The sequence below is a fragment of the Perissodus microlepis genome, chromosome 19, assembly GCF_051167445.1.
Source record: "Perissodus microlepis isolate ML-2025 ecotype Zambia chromosome 19, ASM5116744v1, whole genome shotgun sequence".
NCBI classification, from domain to species: domain Eukaryota; kingdom Metazoa; phylum Chordata; class Actinopteri; order Cichliformes; family Cichlidae; genus Perissodus; species Perissodus microlepis.
In genome coordinates this window covers 984,845-999,905 of record NC_140479.1, presented here as the reverse complement: position 1 = coordinate 999,905, position 15,061 = coordinate 984,845, and the positions used below count along the sequence as shown (strand labels likewise).

The window sequence follows — 15,061 nt, the reverse complement described above, 5'->3', positions numbered from 1 at the left end:
TATCGCACTGGTGTCTTCAAGTGCTGGACTTGTAAACTAAGAACAGGAAACAGAGGCTACAATTCTCACTGGCTCACTAAAATTAAAAAAAACAGAAGATTGCCAAAACATTTCTCGGTCTGATGAGTCTTGATTTCGCTTGTTACATTTGCACTGTAGAATTTGGCATAAACAACATGAATCTAACCAGCATTATATCAGCAATAGAAGCTGCCAGCAGTGGTGTAATGTATGGGGGATATTTTCATGAATGTCACAGCCTGCCTGAGTATTGCTGCTGATCATATTCATCCCATTACAATTGTACTATGCCCATCTTCTAATGGCTGCTTCCAGCAGGTAACACATCATGTCACAAAGCCCAGATAATCTCAAACTGGTTTCTTGAACATGACAATGAGTTCACTGTACTAAAATGGCCTCCATAGTCACCTCATCTCAATTCAATAGAGCATGTGATGGAATGGATATCATGGATATATAGCTGACAAATGTAATCATGTCAATATGTGGACCAAAAGTCTGCAATGTTTCCAGCACCTTGTAGAATTTATGCAACATAGAATTAAGATATTTCTGAAGAGGTCCAACCCAGCTAATGATGTGGTACATGAAGGGGCACAAATTATATCTGTATTATAATTCATTCCACAGAAATATGAAATATGCTGTGATGACAACCAAACTCTAATCCTGGTTCTGACCGTGTCACTGTGAGGGTCTTTTCCACTTGTCTTCTGATAAATTGACATTCTTCATTTTGTCACATGTGAATTTACAGTGTGCACTACTCTCACTGTGTCCCTCTATTGGTGCATTGTTTGCTCACAGAGTAACAGTAACAGCAGCCTGTAACATGGACTTCAGTCGCTTTCCTCTGGATTCTCAAACCTGTTCTCTGGAGCTGGAGAGTTGTAAGTAAATGTTTCATCTGATGATAAGATGGTGCACATATCAAGTATTTCATTATTATTAGTAAATACCAATATATTATCTTCTTTTTAAATTGTATTGTCTACCATGTACTCTGTTATTTCTTTGTTTTGTTTTTTGTAACAGTTCCTCTATATTTGAACTTTTCTCCATACATTTTAGGAGAATTGCAGTTAAACCAGTATAAAACTGACAGACCATCATCTTGATGCATCAGCAGAGGTGGCAAAAGTGCAGACAGGGTTACAAAGTACTCCAGTAACAGTTGAAGTACTGATTCAAATTCTTTACTCAAGTAAAAGTCAAAAGTAAAAAGCAAAGAAACAGGCTCTGAAATGTGCTCAGAGTAAGAAAGTAAAAGTAGATCTTTTTGAAAACATTTGCCCCAGCTGTTTTTTATGTAAAGCCAACTGAACCTTGTGCTATATTAATGTAATACAGTTATATTAGTACAAGTAAATCTATACTTGTACCGTGGTTCAGGGGGTTGGGAGGCTCATCTTGTAAGCGGAAAGTTGTCGGTTCGATCTCCAGCTCTGTCTGTCTTGGTCGTCGTGTCCCTGGGCAAGACACTTCACCTACTGGTGATGGCCGGAGGGGCAGCCTCGCTTCTGTCAGTCTGCTCCAGGACAGCTGTGGCTACAGCTATAGCTTGCCTCCACCAGTGTGTGTGAGAGTGAATGAATACTGGGATTGTAAAGCGCTTTGAGGGTCTCGAAAAGCGCTATATAATTGCAATCCATTATTATTATTCTTTATTTCAGTCTTAAATTTAATCCTAATGAATATACTCAGCAAGCCAGCAGAGTAAAAAAAAGGGTGAATTTTTTAAAAGTAGCTCTATTTTCTGTTGCCTCAGTCTGAGGAAAAGAATCAAAACTTTTCTTGGTGTAGAGGCTGTGATCAGCTGCCATGCTAATACCAACTTTATGTAGCAAAACTACATAAAGTTGGTGAACCACATTCACTGAATTCATCTAAGCATCATATACTTAAATTCAAATTAATGTCTGCAACTTAATTAATTATGCAACCCATAGCCACTGTGCACCAGTCTAACACAATGTTCTTCACTTTAAATCCATTCCAATATGGCAAATTAAACTTCAGAGTGTTTTTGCAACCTTTTAAATAACACAAAATCGTTAAACACCTCAATTTGTTTAGCAAGACTTTTCAGTATATCAAAAAACATAACTTCACATCATGTGCAGATCCAATATCTGATTTATAAATGATAACTTCCTTTACTTTTTCAGCTTATCAAATTCCTACTGTGCAGTCCTTACCTTTAAATATCACCTCTCTTCTTCCTCTCCTGTCCTGTCAGCCTCATTTTTCTATGTATGGATTAGCTCGTACTTGCTCGTACTCTTTTCTCTCCCTGGACCATTAAGAAGCTAGCAGACTCAGTGTGCAACAAACTGCACGCAAACAGTTTGTATGTATGTATATTTGTTGACCTCATAGAAATGCTGCATTTGAAGTTGCCGTTTAAAAAAATGTTACTGACTTTATGCTAACAATTGAGCTGTGAGGTCAGGTCCTTGATCATTAACATGCAAATTGTCATGAACATTGATCAAAAACCACTGATCAAAGCCCATTGATCATTGGCCATGAGTACCATTCACATTGTTCCTTCAGTGGGCTGGTTTCAGTCATTATGCAAATGGAAAGATTCTCCATAACGACCTATGCCAGTGGTTCTCAAACTTTTCACAATGAGTACCACCTCATAAAATATATGGCTCTTGAAGTACCACCCTTGTGACCGACATTAAAGTACAGTAGTATAGGCCTATTTAACACCACATACTGTTTACCCAAGGCAATTTTATTTCTTATATGAATGTTATTCATTTTAACTGTCATAAACAGGATGTGAAAAGTGATAATAATAACAACTGTACTGCATTAAAACATTCACAGCAGGTGGGATATGCAATCTTTAAGTGATGACATATGAACCCTGCTTCCATGTCCAAACTATTCTACATTCATTAAAGCTGTTGTGTTTTTAACATGTTTTAATGTTTTGAATTTTGTTCTAATTATTTAGAACAAGCCCCTAAAAAAAGTTGGTGATCACTGTCATCCTCTCTTGGTTTTAATCATCACTATTCATTTTAAAGCTCTATTCATTGTAAAACCTTACAATGTAACTACAGCCCAGCCCATGCAGCAGTATATTAATGACTAACCTTGTATTGTGGATGGATTATATGGGCAGAAATCTGTGCCATCAGAAACTGAATTTGAATAAGTTAAATTTGAATTTGAATTGCTCAGATTGAATCTGAATTGTAACTTGAATAAATGCTTTTGAAAACTGAATTTGAATTAGTCTAATTTGAAATTGAATTTATGGTTTGAAAATGATCATCACTAAATTGAAATTGAATTTTATATTTTGAAAATGAATTGATTTGCTTTGAAACTGCATTTTATCCTTTAAAAATTCAGCTGTCGAATAATTTCAGTTTCACTTCTCACCATTCAGTTTCAGTTCTACAATTCAATTTCAGTTCCAAAATTCAGTTTTTTGGAACTTACATCCGGTTCCGGTTCAAGCGCAGATTAATAGAACTACGTTTTACTAGCGGACCGAAAGTGTTACTGACGGGAATCTACAGCGTCTTGAGCTGAATTAAGACTTCAGAAGTCATTCGTCATGTCGAATGACCAGCGGATAAACTCTCAGGTTGGTAATAAATGTATTACATGTATAAGAACAAGCGTCATGTTAACAAATGATAGCCGTACAGTAACTTTTATGCTTATTGTAGCTGTTAGCTAAAAACGCTAATTTAGCGTAGTTTGCCCTGAATTCAGCTTTGACAAACAAATATGATCGACTGTTTCTAGTAGAATTCCAGAGTTGTCATCTTGGACCCTCTCAGAGTACCCCCTCTGTATGCTTGCAGAGACCCCTACAGTAGGGAAACATGCAAAACGGTGTCCAAACCTTTGTATTTTAGCTTTATTTATGTCTTACACAGCATCCCAACTCTTTAGCTGACTTAATAACTTTAGCTAAAGTGAATAGTTAGTCTAATTCATCAGTGCAGCATTACTGGATCATCTCTGTTTGAAGTGATATAATGTGATATACAACTATCACTGAAACAGCAAACTTTGTAAATAAGCAAACAACACTTCTCATTCGCTAAACGTTTGGCCACAGCTGTAGATTACACTATCAGTGCTTGTTCACTCTTGACAATAATAACATTTCTAAATTTACTTTGTGCATTTACAGGTAAACAATATCTAATATTTTATCTAAATGACTGCTTTGTCTTTGAAAAGGGTGAAGAGCCTGAGGCCGGTGACAGTCCAGTTCTACTCTAAGTACATCCTTACAGTGGCTCACAGGACAAGGCCACATTCCTGTCCTGTCAGAAGAGAAGAGAAACTTCAGAGTCTTCATGCAGTTCAACCACACCTGTCATATTCCATATGACAGGGGTCTCAAACTCCAGTCCTCAAGGGCCAGTGTCATGCAACTTTTCCATGCCCTCGAGGACTGGAGTTTGAGACCCCTGCCGTATGGTGTTCATGCTGTTTTCTACCCCACAGTTACAGCATGTCTGACTGCCTGTTCAGCATATGCAAAAATATATGATGAGTTTAAGCATGTGATGACTAAGGCCTTCCATTATGGTGTTTGTAATCACATGTCACAGACATCTGGATGATCATTTGGAATAAACAAAAAACTAAAAACTTGTTACTTCATCTTTTATCTTTATTATTATTATTGTTCTTATTTTACATTTTTCATTGTTAGGCATTAGGTTTATTTGTAGTAGTCCTTTCCAACGTCTTTCCCTCTTCCATGTTACTGTGTCAGCTTGTCAGCATCTATTTGGGTTTGGAAGTGGAACAGAAAGTAAGGAAATCCAAAGTGCCATTAAAACCAGGAGAGGTTCTTATATTTCAGAAGAAGGGATTAATTCAAAAGAAATGACCTCAATGCCATATTTTATTTAGGAACCCTAGAGAGCACTTTGCAAAATAACACATTCTTATAATTTCACCCTCAGATGAGCCAAGCTACGACTGTCAGGGAAGGTGATGTAGGTACAGAGCATATGAGAGTAGTTAAGTTAATGTCTCTTGTCTAGATGAAGGCACAAGAGGGATCAATGGCAAGGCGTAGAGATTCAGTATCTTCAGTCTTCAGTGGACACTCCATTTCTGGCACAAAACACCTGTAAAAGATGGTCGATTTAGGAGGTGACCCGACAACTTCAGCCTGTCAAACATATTAATGGAGCAGTATGTTTAAAAAAAAAAAAAATCTAATTAAGCATGCACTCAGTACCCTAAGAATTATTATGGTAGTTAAACACAGTGATAGTTGTATATCACATTATATCACTTCAAACAGAGGTGATCCAGTAATGCTGCACTAATGAATTAGACTAACTATTCACTTTAGCTAAAGTTATTAAGTTAGCTAAAGAGTTGGGATGCTGTGTAAGACATAAATAAAGCTAAAACACAAAGGTTTGGGCACCGTTTTGCATGTTTCCCTACTGTAGGGGTCTCTGCAAGAATACAGAGGGGGTACTCTGAGAGGGTCCAAGATGACAACTTTGGAATTCTACTAGAAACAGTCGATCATATTTGTTTGTCAAAGCTGAATTCAGGGCAAACTACGCTAAATTAGCGTTTTTAGCTAACAGCTACAATAAGCATAAAAGTTACCTTACGGCTATCATTTGTTAACATGACGCTTGTTCTTATACATGTAATACATTTATTACCAACCTGAGAGTTTATCCGCTGGTCATTCGACATGACGAATGACTTCTGAAGTCTTAATTCAGCTCAAGACGCTGTAGATTCCCGTCAGTAACACTTTCGGTCCGCTAGTAAAACGTAGTTCTATTAATCTGCGCTTGAACCGGAACCGGATGTAAGTTCCAAAAAACTGAATTTTGGAACTGAAATTGAATTGTAGAACTGAAACTGAATGGTGAGAAGTGAAACTGAAATTATTCGAGAGCTGAATTTTTAAAGGATAAAATGCAGTTTCAAAGCAAATCAATTCATTTTCAAAATATAAAATTCAATTTCAATTTAGTGATGATCATTTTCAAACCATAAATTCGATTTCAAATTAGACTCATTCAAATTCAGTTTTCAAAAGCATTTATTCAAGTTACAATTCAGATTCAATCTGAGCAATTCAAATTCAAATTGAACTTATTCAAATTCAGTTTCTGATGGCACAGATTTCTGCCCATAGGATTATCTCAGTTGTTCTCCTGACTGAAGTTTGGTCCATTTAAATCATCCCAACATGCGATTGCATTTTTCCCTAACCATCGGGAACCTTCACGTTAACTTTTATCGAGTGGAAAAAAGTTAGCGTTCATCCTCCAGCTTCACTGTGTTTATGTTATGCTAACTATAGCTGTGTAGCTAGCCACCACGCACATCATTATATACCAGCTAGCCCAACTTCAGTAACCCTGCAAACACTACTGCTGTTTAGTTTTCTGTCTTCATTTATGTTGGAAGTGATAGCAGAGCTATACATTTTAATTTTTGCTGTGGTGGTTAAGCTGCCAGATTTTTGGCTTCACGACCCTCCTTCATAGTTCGTGTACGTCGAAACTCAGTTTGCTCAGTTTGCTCGTCGTGGTGTTTCAGCCAACGACACAAAATGTGGTGGCCTTGCTGGATCCGCTGTCCACCCGCCATGTGATGACCCTCCTCTGGGATCCCTCCAGCCAAGGGAAATACACCGCTCTCAGTACACCGCTCTCAGTACATCGCTACTGCGGTGCTACTCCCTTTCTCACATAGAGCAGGCCATGAAACGCCTCTCTCTCTCGGGCCTGGGTGATGGTGCCGCTCTCGAGCTCATGGAGAGCACGTTGTCCTTGCTAGGAACAGATGACGGCGGATTCCTCTTCACTCACGTCTTTCTCCGATAGTTGCTGGTGCGAGGTGGCCTCGCCAGCTCCCCGCTGCTGGGTGCAAAGGATTAACGCCCTCTCGCAGAAGAAGTGGATCGCATCCTGACTCACTGACGGTATCTCCCGCACCCCCACCGATTCTCCCGGGAGCCTCCAACTCATTGATGGTGGCTGGGATCGCGGCACCGCGGAAAAGGGCAGTGTTTTTACCGTCAGCATGAAAGCACCGTGGCACCTTTGCAGTTTTAAGGCCCAGGGAAACGAGCCCGCCAGCACTCTGTAGTGTGGCCGCGACCTTTTCTTTTTACTATTTAATCGTAAAAAAAAATGGAGATTTCCCGCAGACCACCAGAGAGAGCCCAAGTACCACTAGTGGTACGCATACCACCATTTGAGAAAGACTGACCTATGCCATTATGGTGCCGAGTGCACTTACAGACACTCTTATGCTTGAATGTGGTGTCTATCATGGACAAACTGTGGCTGTCAAAGAATTCCAACAACAACACACCGCTCTGGTTCAGATTGGACCAGAACAGTGCCAATCACACCCCCCAAGGTCGCACTGTCATTGCTGACATGAGCACTGACATCTTCCAGTAGAACAATGGAGCACCACACCCTGAAATTACAAGAAGGCTTGGTACACTGAACTGTCATTTGGCAGATAATTACAGAGAACAGTCATTCCTAGGTTACCAGAACTGAGGCCATAGGGAAGGAAAGTAGGATTTGGTGTAAGATCAGTTGCAGTGGTGCAGTGTGGGGAAAATAATCACTTAAAAATAAGTCAATAATTTGTATTATGAGTTCTAATAGAATTTGATTTATGAACAGACTGTGATTAGCTGACCTGTGTTGCTTTGAGATTCTGTGCTCGGTGGGACAAAAATGCAACTAGAACATGCTGGAGGTATGAGAAGGGAAATCTTCCTCATACAGTAAGGTTAATTTTGGAGTTCCACACGGTATTGTGTTGGTAATTTAATTTATTTCAATTTATATTATGCACACCTCCCTCAGGCAATATTCTTAAAAGTCATAGCATACATTTTTCTCAGAAGAGAATTAAAGGGTGAGCTGTGCTACTAGGCACACATGTCATATTTACCATCAACTACAGGTTGAGGCATCTGACAGTCTGTATTATTTTGAAACACCATTACTCCTGCATCATTTTTTTCCTCTAACCTCTTTGTGTGTGTGTGTGTGTGTGTGTGTGTGCACGCATGCGTCATGTAATGTTTGTGAGGTTATACCCGTAATCTACATAAGATAAGCACACCCCTAAAAACGCTGTGTACGCTAGCTTAGATAAACACCAGGTAGTGTGGTAACTTATGCTGTACAAACAACTCAACAACATGCTGTGTGACAAACATGCATGAAAGTCTGCACCGGTTTCCAGAGCCACCATGGAGATCTAGTGTAAGTCATCCAGCATATCCCAGTCCCTGGACATAGTAATAGCACCCAGAGAGAAGGTCCCAGAACACCACAGAAGCCGGGGGACTGCGAACAAACCCGAAGCCCAAGTGGGGCACTGGACAACACAACCCAGGCACCACGGCCCACCCCAAGAGATGCAAAACAACCAGCCTGAAAAGGGCTGAACCCCAAACTCCCAGACGCCTACCAATCCCAGGAGCAAGAGGCACCCACCCAAACCCAGAGAGCCAGGTGAAGGGAGAGGACAGTGGGCCTGCAGGGAGGGCACCAGAACCGCACCACACAGGCCATATCAATAGATCCTGCTCTGACATATGGCATAGAAACATTTAACAGGATTCCTGGAAAACCCTCTTTTATGTGATCATGTCCTAATCAGAGGTGGTAAAAGTAAAGACAAAAAGTAAACCACAGATTGTATAAAACTGACAGACCATCCATTCACGATCGATCAGCAGAGGTGGCAAAAGTAAAGACATTCTGTACTTAAGTAGAAGTACAGATGCTAGTTTTTACAAATACTCCAGTAAAAGTTGAAGTACTGATTCGACTTCTTTGTCATTCTTGATAGAATGATAGATGCGCAGTGAAATTTAAAGTAAGTGACATGAATGCTAATTGGCCTGGAGAAAATGATTTGACTAGACCAGTGATCACACAAACAGCTTAAAAGTATGGAAAAGGTGATAAAGCTTGGATTTGGCCGGCAACACCTGGGAGCAGACAGATGTGAGACCATAGATTTTCCTTATTGAACTTACTGGAGACTAAGTTTCATTAGTCTCCAGCCTCCTTCCTTCCATTTAGCGTACAGTCTCAGGGTGCTGGATTTGGGGTTAAACCTTCCATACATGGTCAAGAGCTTCCTTGTCTTCCTTGTTCTTGATTTCTATCTCCTGTCAACACCTTGTAGGTGTTGACACCTACAAGGTGTCGACACCTACAAGGTGTTGACACCCCGGATCTTGATCCTACCATTCCGCTGACTCTTCAGGACTTGCCTGACCCTTTGTACTGCAGGTACTTGGTGGTTGCAGCTTTCCAAGTGGCCTCTTCCTGATTCCATTTGCTTGTGGGATTTCCAAATACTTGTAGCTGTCCTCAATGTCTGCAATGTTGTCTTCCAGTAGCGCGATCCCTTCAGTTCTGACTACCGTCCAACTGACATTCTGATATCGTTGCTGTATATCCTCGTGGTGTGGATCAGCGAATCGATGTCTCGTTCACTCCTGGCATACAGCTTGATTTCATCGATGTAGAGGAGGTGGCTGTCAACTGCTCTATTTTGTAGTCGGGTTCAGACCTGTGAAGAACAGCAGTGGGGAATGGGCAACTCCTTGGTAGATCCCGCACTTGATGGTGACTTCGGCTATTGGTTTGAAGTTGGCTTCTAGTGCTGTTCACCACATCCCCACTGAGTTCCTGATGAAGACTCTTAGGGTCCTGTTAATCTTGTATAGTTCTAGGCATTCCAGGATCCATGTGTGGGGCATCAAGTCATAGGCCTTGTAGTCAATCCAGGCAGTGCACAGGTTGGCCAGCCTAGTCTTGCAGTCTCAGGTGACTGCTCCATCTACCAGGAGCTGGTGTTTTACGCCTCTGGTATTGGGGATCAGGACTGTCGGGCCATTCTCTGTGTTTCATCTCTTCGGAGCCTGTTCATTTTTGCTGCCAGATGCTCATGGAGTGCAATCAGCTTCTTCAGCCAGTAGGCATGAATCATGTCATGGCCTGTTGCTGTCCAGCAGCTAGATGTTTGCCGCTGTAATGCTTACTGGACCCTGTTCAGGGAGTTTGCGGTGGTCTGCTCTTAGATTCGCTAGCCACTGAGCATTGCCATTGTAGGTTGCATCCCTCTCACTTATGCTGTTCCAGTATTACTCTGTCTCCAGCCTTGGTGGTGCTGTTCTCATATTCTTCCCCTGCCATTGAGTACACCTTGGATGGTTTGGTGGAGTACAGCTGGTTTGTTCTCCTGCCCTCTATTTCTCTGGTATACCTCTTCAAGTAGTTGGCCAAGGCTGTGAGTCTTTGCTTGGCAGTTTCCAAGGCCTCAGGTATGGACTGCTTGCTGTACTTCTTCGGCACCTTCTTCATCACACCTTTCTGTAACGCTGATAGTTGGCCAACTTCCCTCTGTGCTACTTTGATCTTGGCTTCTAATCTCCTTCTCAATGTAGGGTACTGTTCCTTCTGGCTTTTCATCTTATAGCCAAGCATTTCACTGATTAATGCTGCTGTTGTGTAGATCAGCTGATTAGTCTCGATGATGGTTGCAGTAGGGATTGTACATAGTGCTGCATTCACATCTTCTAGTAGATCTTCAGAGGGTACTTCATGCAATCTTGGTAACCGGCTTCGGACGGTCCAGCTTTCCAGCTTTGCCATGATCCTATCTTTCAGGTCACTACTTCATACTTGGTGCCCAATCTTGGGTGGGGGTGATGATATCTCCCACCTGGCTCCCCCCTGCCATATCATTTGTGTTGCACCTCGTCGATCTCTATCTGTGAAACCAGTTCCTTCTTCTGAAAGTTGGAACACTAAGTTTCTAGTTGTTTCACCATCAGTCTGGATGCTGGTTAGAGTTAGGGACCTCTGTGGCCAACAATAAACACCCCTCTAGCTCCACTGCCAGTCGGTGTTGTTTTCCGCCAATCACCACACAGCTGTCAATCCTGCATCCTCGATTTAAGCTTTTGGCTGAGTCTGTTTGAGTCTGTTTCGTTGGCGAGTGAATGGGCATTAATGAAGAAGAGACTGGGAAGTGCTGCTCTGTGCAGGTTAGCATGTAGCCGAAAGCGCAGGCCACTCCTCTTACCCTGCTTTTTTTTCTAGATGTCTCCTCCGTCTACTAGGCCCCAGATTGAGGATGGTGACAGGAAACAAAACATTAATCTCCTGCTAAAACCAGGCAAAGACCCTGTATGTCCCTCAAGCTATCGTCCAATATCCCTTATAAATGTAGACCTTAAAATAATCTGCAAAGCTCTCTCTAAGAGACTGGAGAAAATAACCCCCCTTAATTCATCCCTTAAGAGAGAAAATACCCTCTTAATTCATCCTGACCAAACTGGTTTCATAAAAGGTAGGCACTCATCAACAAATACACGTAGATTACTTAATTTGATAGACTACTCGTGCAGTAAAAACCTTGAAACTACAATATTTTCTTTAGATGCAGAAAAAGCATTTGACAGAGTTAACTGGAAATTTCTATTTGCACTTTACACAAATTTGGTTCTGGATCCTCTTTCATTAACTGGTTAAAACTATTATATAATTCCCCAACAGCTTGTGTCAGAACAAATGACCAGACATCCTCCAGCTTCTGTCTCCTGAGGGGCACCAGGCAGGGATGCCCACTCTCCCCTTCACTGTTTGCAATTTTTATTGAACCACTAGCAGCAGCAATTAGACAGAATTCAGTAATTAAGGGCATAAAATGTAAGAACGTAGAACATAAAATCAGCCTTTATGCGGATGATGTGTTACTCTTTCTCCAAAATTCACAAACCAATATCTCTGGGGTGATTGAACTGATAAACTCTTTTGCAAGAATATCAGATTACTCAATTAACTGGTCAAAATCTACAGTCCTTCCGATTAATTGCTCCTTCCATAATTCCTCTTCTACACCACTGCAATCGGGAAATATAAAATATTTAGGTATTAATGTTTCTCCCAAGCTTGCAGATCTGACTAAATTAAACCATATCCCACTTTTAAAGAAGGTAGAAGGCGATCTGGCTAGGTGGAAATGTCTACCCATATCACTTATGGGAAGGGTTGCCGCTATTAAAATGATGGTCATACCAAAAATAAATTATTTATTCTCAATGATCCCAACTAAACCGCCACAAGATTGGTTCAGATCTCTAGATTCATGTATGTCCAAATTCCTTTGGAAAAATAAACCCCCACGTATAAGCTTAAAAACACTACAAAAGACCAAGGATAAAGGAGGATTAGAACTACCTAACTTTCAGCACTACTTCTTAGCCAACAGGCTTCAGTTTATCTCAGGATGGCTAAAACATACCCTCTTAGACGAACCTTGGCTAGATGTAGAACAAGCACTTTGCAATAATCTAGAGATTTTAGACCTACCATTTATCAGCTCAAATATCCAACGACATGAATGCTTCAAAAGCATCAACATCAGCTCTTCTCTGACAGCATGGTGGGAGTTTCTAAAATTGACGGAGTCTTCATTAATCCCATGCAAACGTACACCTATTTGAGACAGTAATCCATGCCTTTGTTACTTCTAGGCTGGATTATTGTAACGCACTTTATTTTGGGGTTAGTGATGCGTCCATTAGGCGCCTGCAGGTTGTGCAAAATGCTGCAGCACGTCTTTTAACTGGAACAAAAAAGTCCGAGCACATTACCCCAATTTTAATTTCACTCCACTGGCTACCTGTACATTTTAGGATTGTTTTTAAAATTCTCTTATTTGCTTTTAAATCGCTTAATGGCCTGGCCCCCCCCTACCTCTTGGAGCTACTACAACCATATACACCTGCCCGTTCCCTTAGGTCCGCCAATCAGCAGCTCCTTAAGGTACCGAAAACTAAGTATAAATTTAAAGGTGATCGTGCTTTTGCTGTAGTTGCTCCAAAGTTGTGGAATGATCTACCCTTGCATTTTAGGCAGGCCTCTTCTCTTTCTGAATTTAAAAGTCTTCTTAAAACATATTTATTCGCTGAAGCCTTTGGCATTGATTAGAGGGGTTGACTCAATTTGTTTTAACATGTTTCAATTTATTTTAGTTTTTTAGTTATTTATTTTATCTTATCTTATCTCATTTTAATTTTCTTTACTTATGCTATTAGCATGTACAGCACTTTGTGAACTCTGGTTTTATGTTAAAGTGCTTTATAAATAAAGGTGGTATGGTATGGTATCTGGAACAACCCTGACATATTACAAAACAATAATATGATAAACTTTTCAGATTGGAGTGGTAAAGGAATCAAATATTTAGAACATATACTGGAAGGAACAGAATTTATTTCATTTGACAGAATAGTTACACGATATGGGATCAACAAGAAAAGATTTTTAGAATATCAACAAATTAAATCCATAGTAAAAAAGAAATTTAAACCGGGTCAAGTTGAACTACAAACACCACCAAGTGTGGTTCAATTTCTTACTCTTAAAACCCCCAAATTACTATCCAAAATATACAGAATGCTTTCTAAAACAGATGAATCAATATCACTTCCTATTGCAAAATGGGAAGCGGATTTATCAGTTAACTTAGACCAAAACTTCTGGACTCAGATTTGCTTAAAAACCTTTCATTTAATTAGAAATCCCAGTCTTCAATTAATTCAATACAAAATACTACATAGAGTGCACTATACAGGTCATCGGATGTTCAAGATGGGCTTTACGTCTACCAACAACTGCTCACACTGCCAAACCAATTCACCGGACAATTACATCCACGCTCTTTGGTTCTGTTCACCAGTTCAGATGTTTTGGCGCGAGATATGTGAAGACTTATCAAAGTGTCTGAAATGTAACATTCCAACCTCCCCTTTAGTGTGTTTGTTGGGCAGCTTAGATAATGTCACTACAGATAAGAATATAGCCCATATGGTTTTCACTGCCCTATGCATAGCCAAGAAAACAGTCCTCATGAACTGGAAAAATAAAAATAATCTTAATTCTAACCAATATAGAAATTATCTATTAGATTACATTAGTCTTGATACAGCCTCTGCCACCACATCAGATCAATCACTCTGGGCCCCTTTGATTAGCTCCATCACCTAGTGGGGGTGGGGGGGTCATAGTTTGGTCCCACCTTCGATGTTGTGATTGGTGTGGGGGTAGGGACAGGCTTAGGGCGTCGGGGGGTTCCCCAGGAGCATCTTCCTTGGGGGGGCTCAACCCGGGGTAGCGGTCATGGCCTATTAAGGGCTCTGTTGGCTCTTAGGTGACGGTTTCCTCGTGGCTGCGTGCAGCGGGGCTAGGGGAGGGTCTGTGCTGACGGACGTGGGTTACTGACCTGGTAGCCTGGCTGCCCCTGGGTGGGTCCGGGACGGGCGTGAGGTTCTGGGGGCGCTCCGTCTCTGGGCTGGGGCCCTGGCCGGGCCTCGGGGGCTTGGGTCCTGGTTGGTATGTTGCTGGGGTTGTGGGCGGGTGGATGTATGGGGGCCCGGCCCTGGCGCAGGGTGCCACCAGTGCATCGAGCCACCTGGGGGGCTCTTCAACTGGTGGGGGAGGTTGTTACACCTTGCAGGAGCTCTCCTCTCTTCAGGAACTCACTCTGCAGGAGGGGGAGATACAGGAGAAGTGGAGGAAGATCTCAGCCTGGGCGTCTATTGTCTTGTGTAGTCTGGAAGATGAGTGGATGACGGGGTAGGTGCAGTTTTTTCTGCAGTGGGGTCGGGTGGGCTGTCCTGGGCTCTGTGGGGCCGGGCGGCGCTGCTGTTCTGGCGGGTTTCCTGGCGGGTTGCGGAGTATGGGGGTGCCTACTGGGGTCAGCGGGGGAGCTGGCCCCAGGGAGGGGTCACTTGCCCCTTCCTTCCTTCCCTCCCCATCTCCAGCTGCCTCCCTCTTCCCGCTCCACCACAACCACCCACACATGCAGGGCCTTGGGGTAAAGGCGTGTCACCAGGGTGCAGGGGAGGCATCCCCCCCTCTGTCCCCTTCTGGCTTCTTGTGCCTCAATTTTATCTCACAACTTAGACATTCACATTACTCACACTCTCATTACACATACA

At 41.8% G+C, this 15,061-nt stretch overlaps 1 protein-coding gene across 2 annotated transcripts in view; it reads left to right on the top strand.

The window, feature by feature from the left end:
* The window catches only part of gabrr2a (gamma-aminobutyric acid type A receptor subunit rho2a), an 81,080-nt gene that overhangs the window by 46,788 nt on the left and 19,231 nt on the right, over window positions 1-15,061 (top strand). For both annotated transcript variants that reach the window (XM_084913941.1, XM_084913942.1), the window contains exon 5: window positions 832-914. In XM_084913941.1, coding sequence (XP_084770067.1) covers window positions 832-914 — 83 coding nt within the window. The remainder of the gene's footprint in view (window positions 1-831; window positions 915-15,061) is intronic.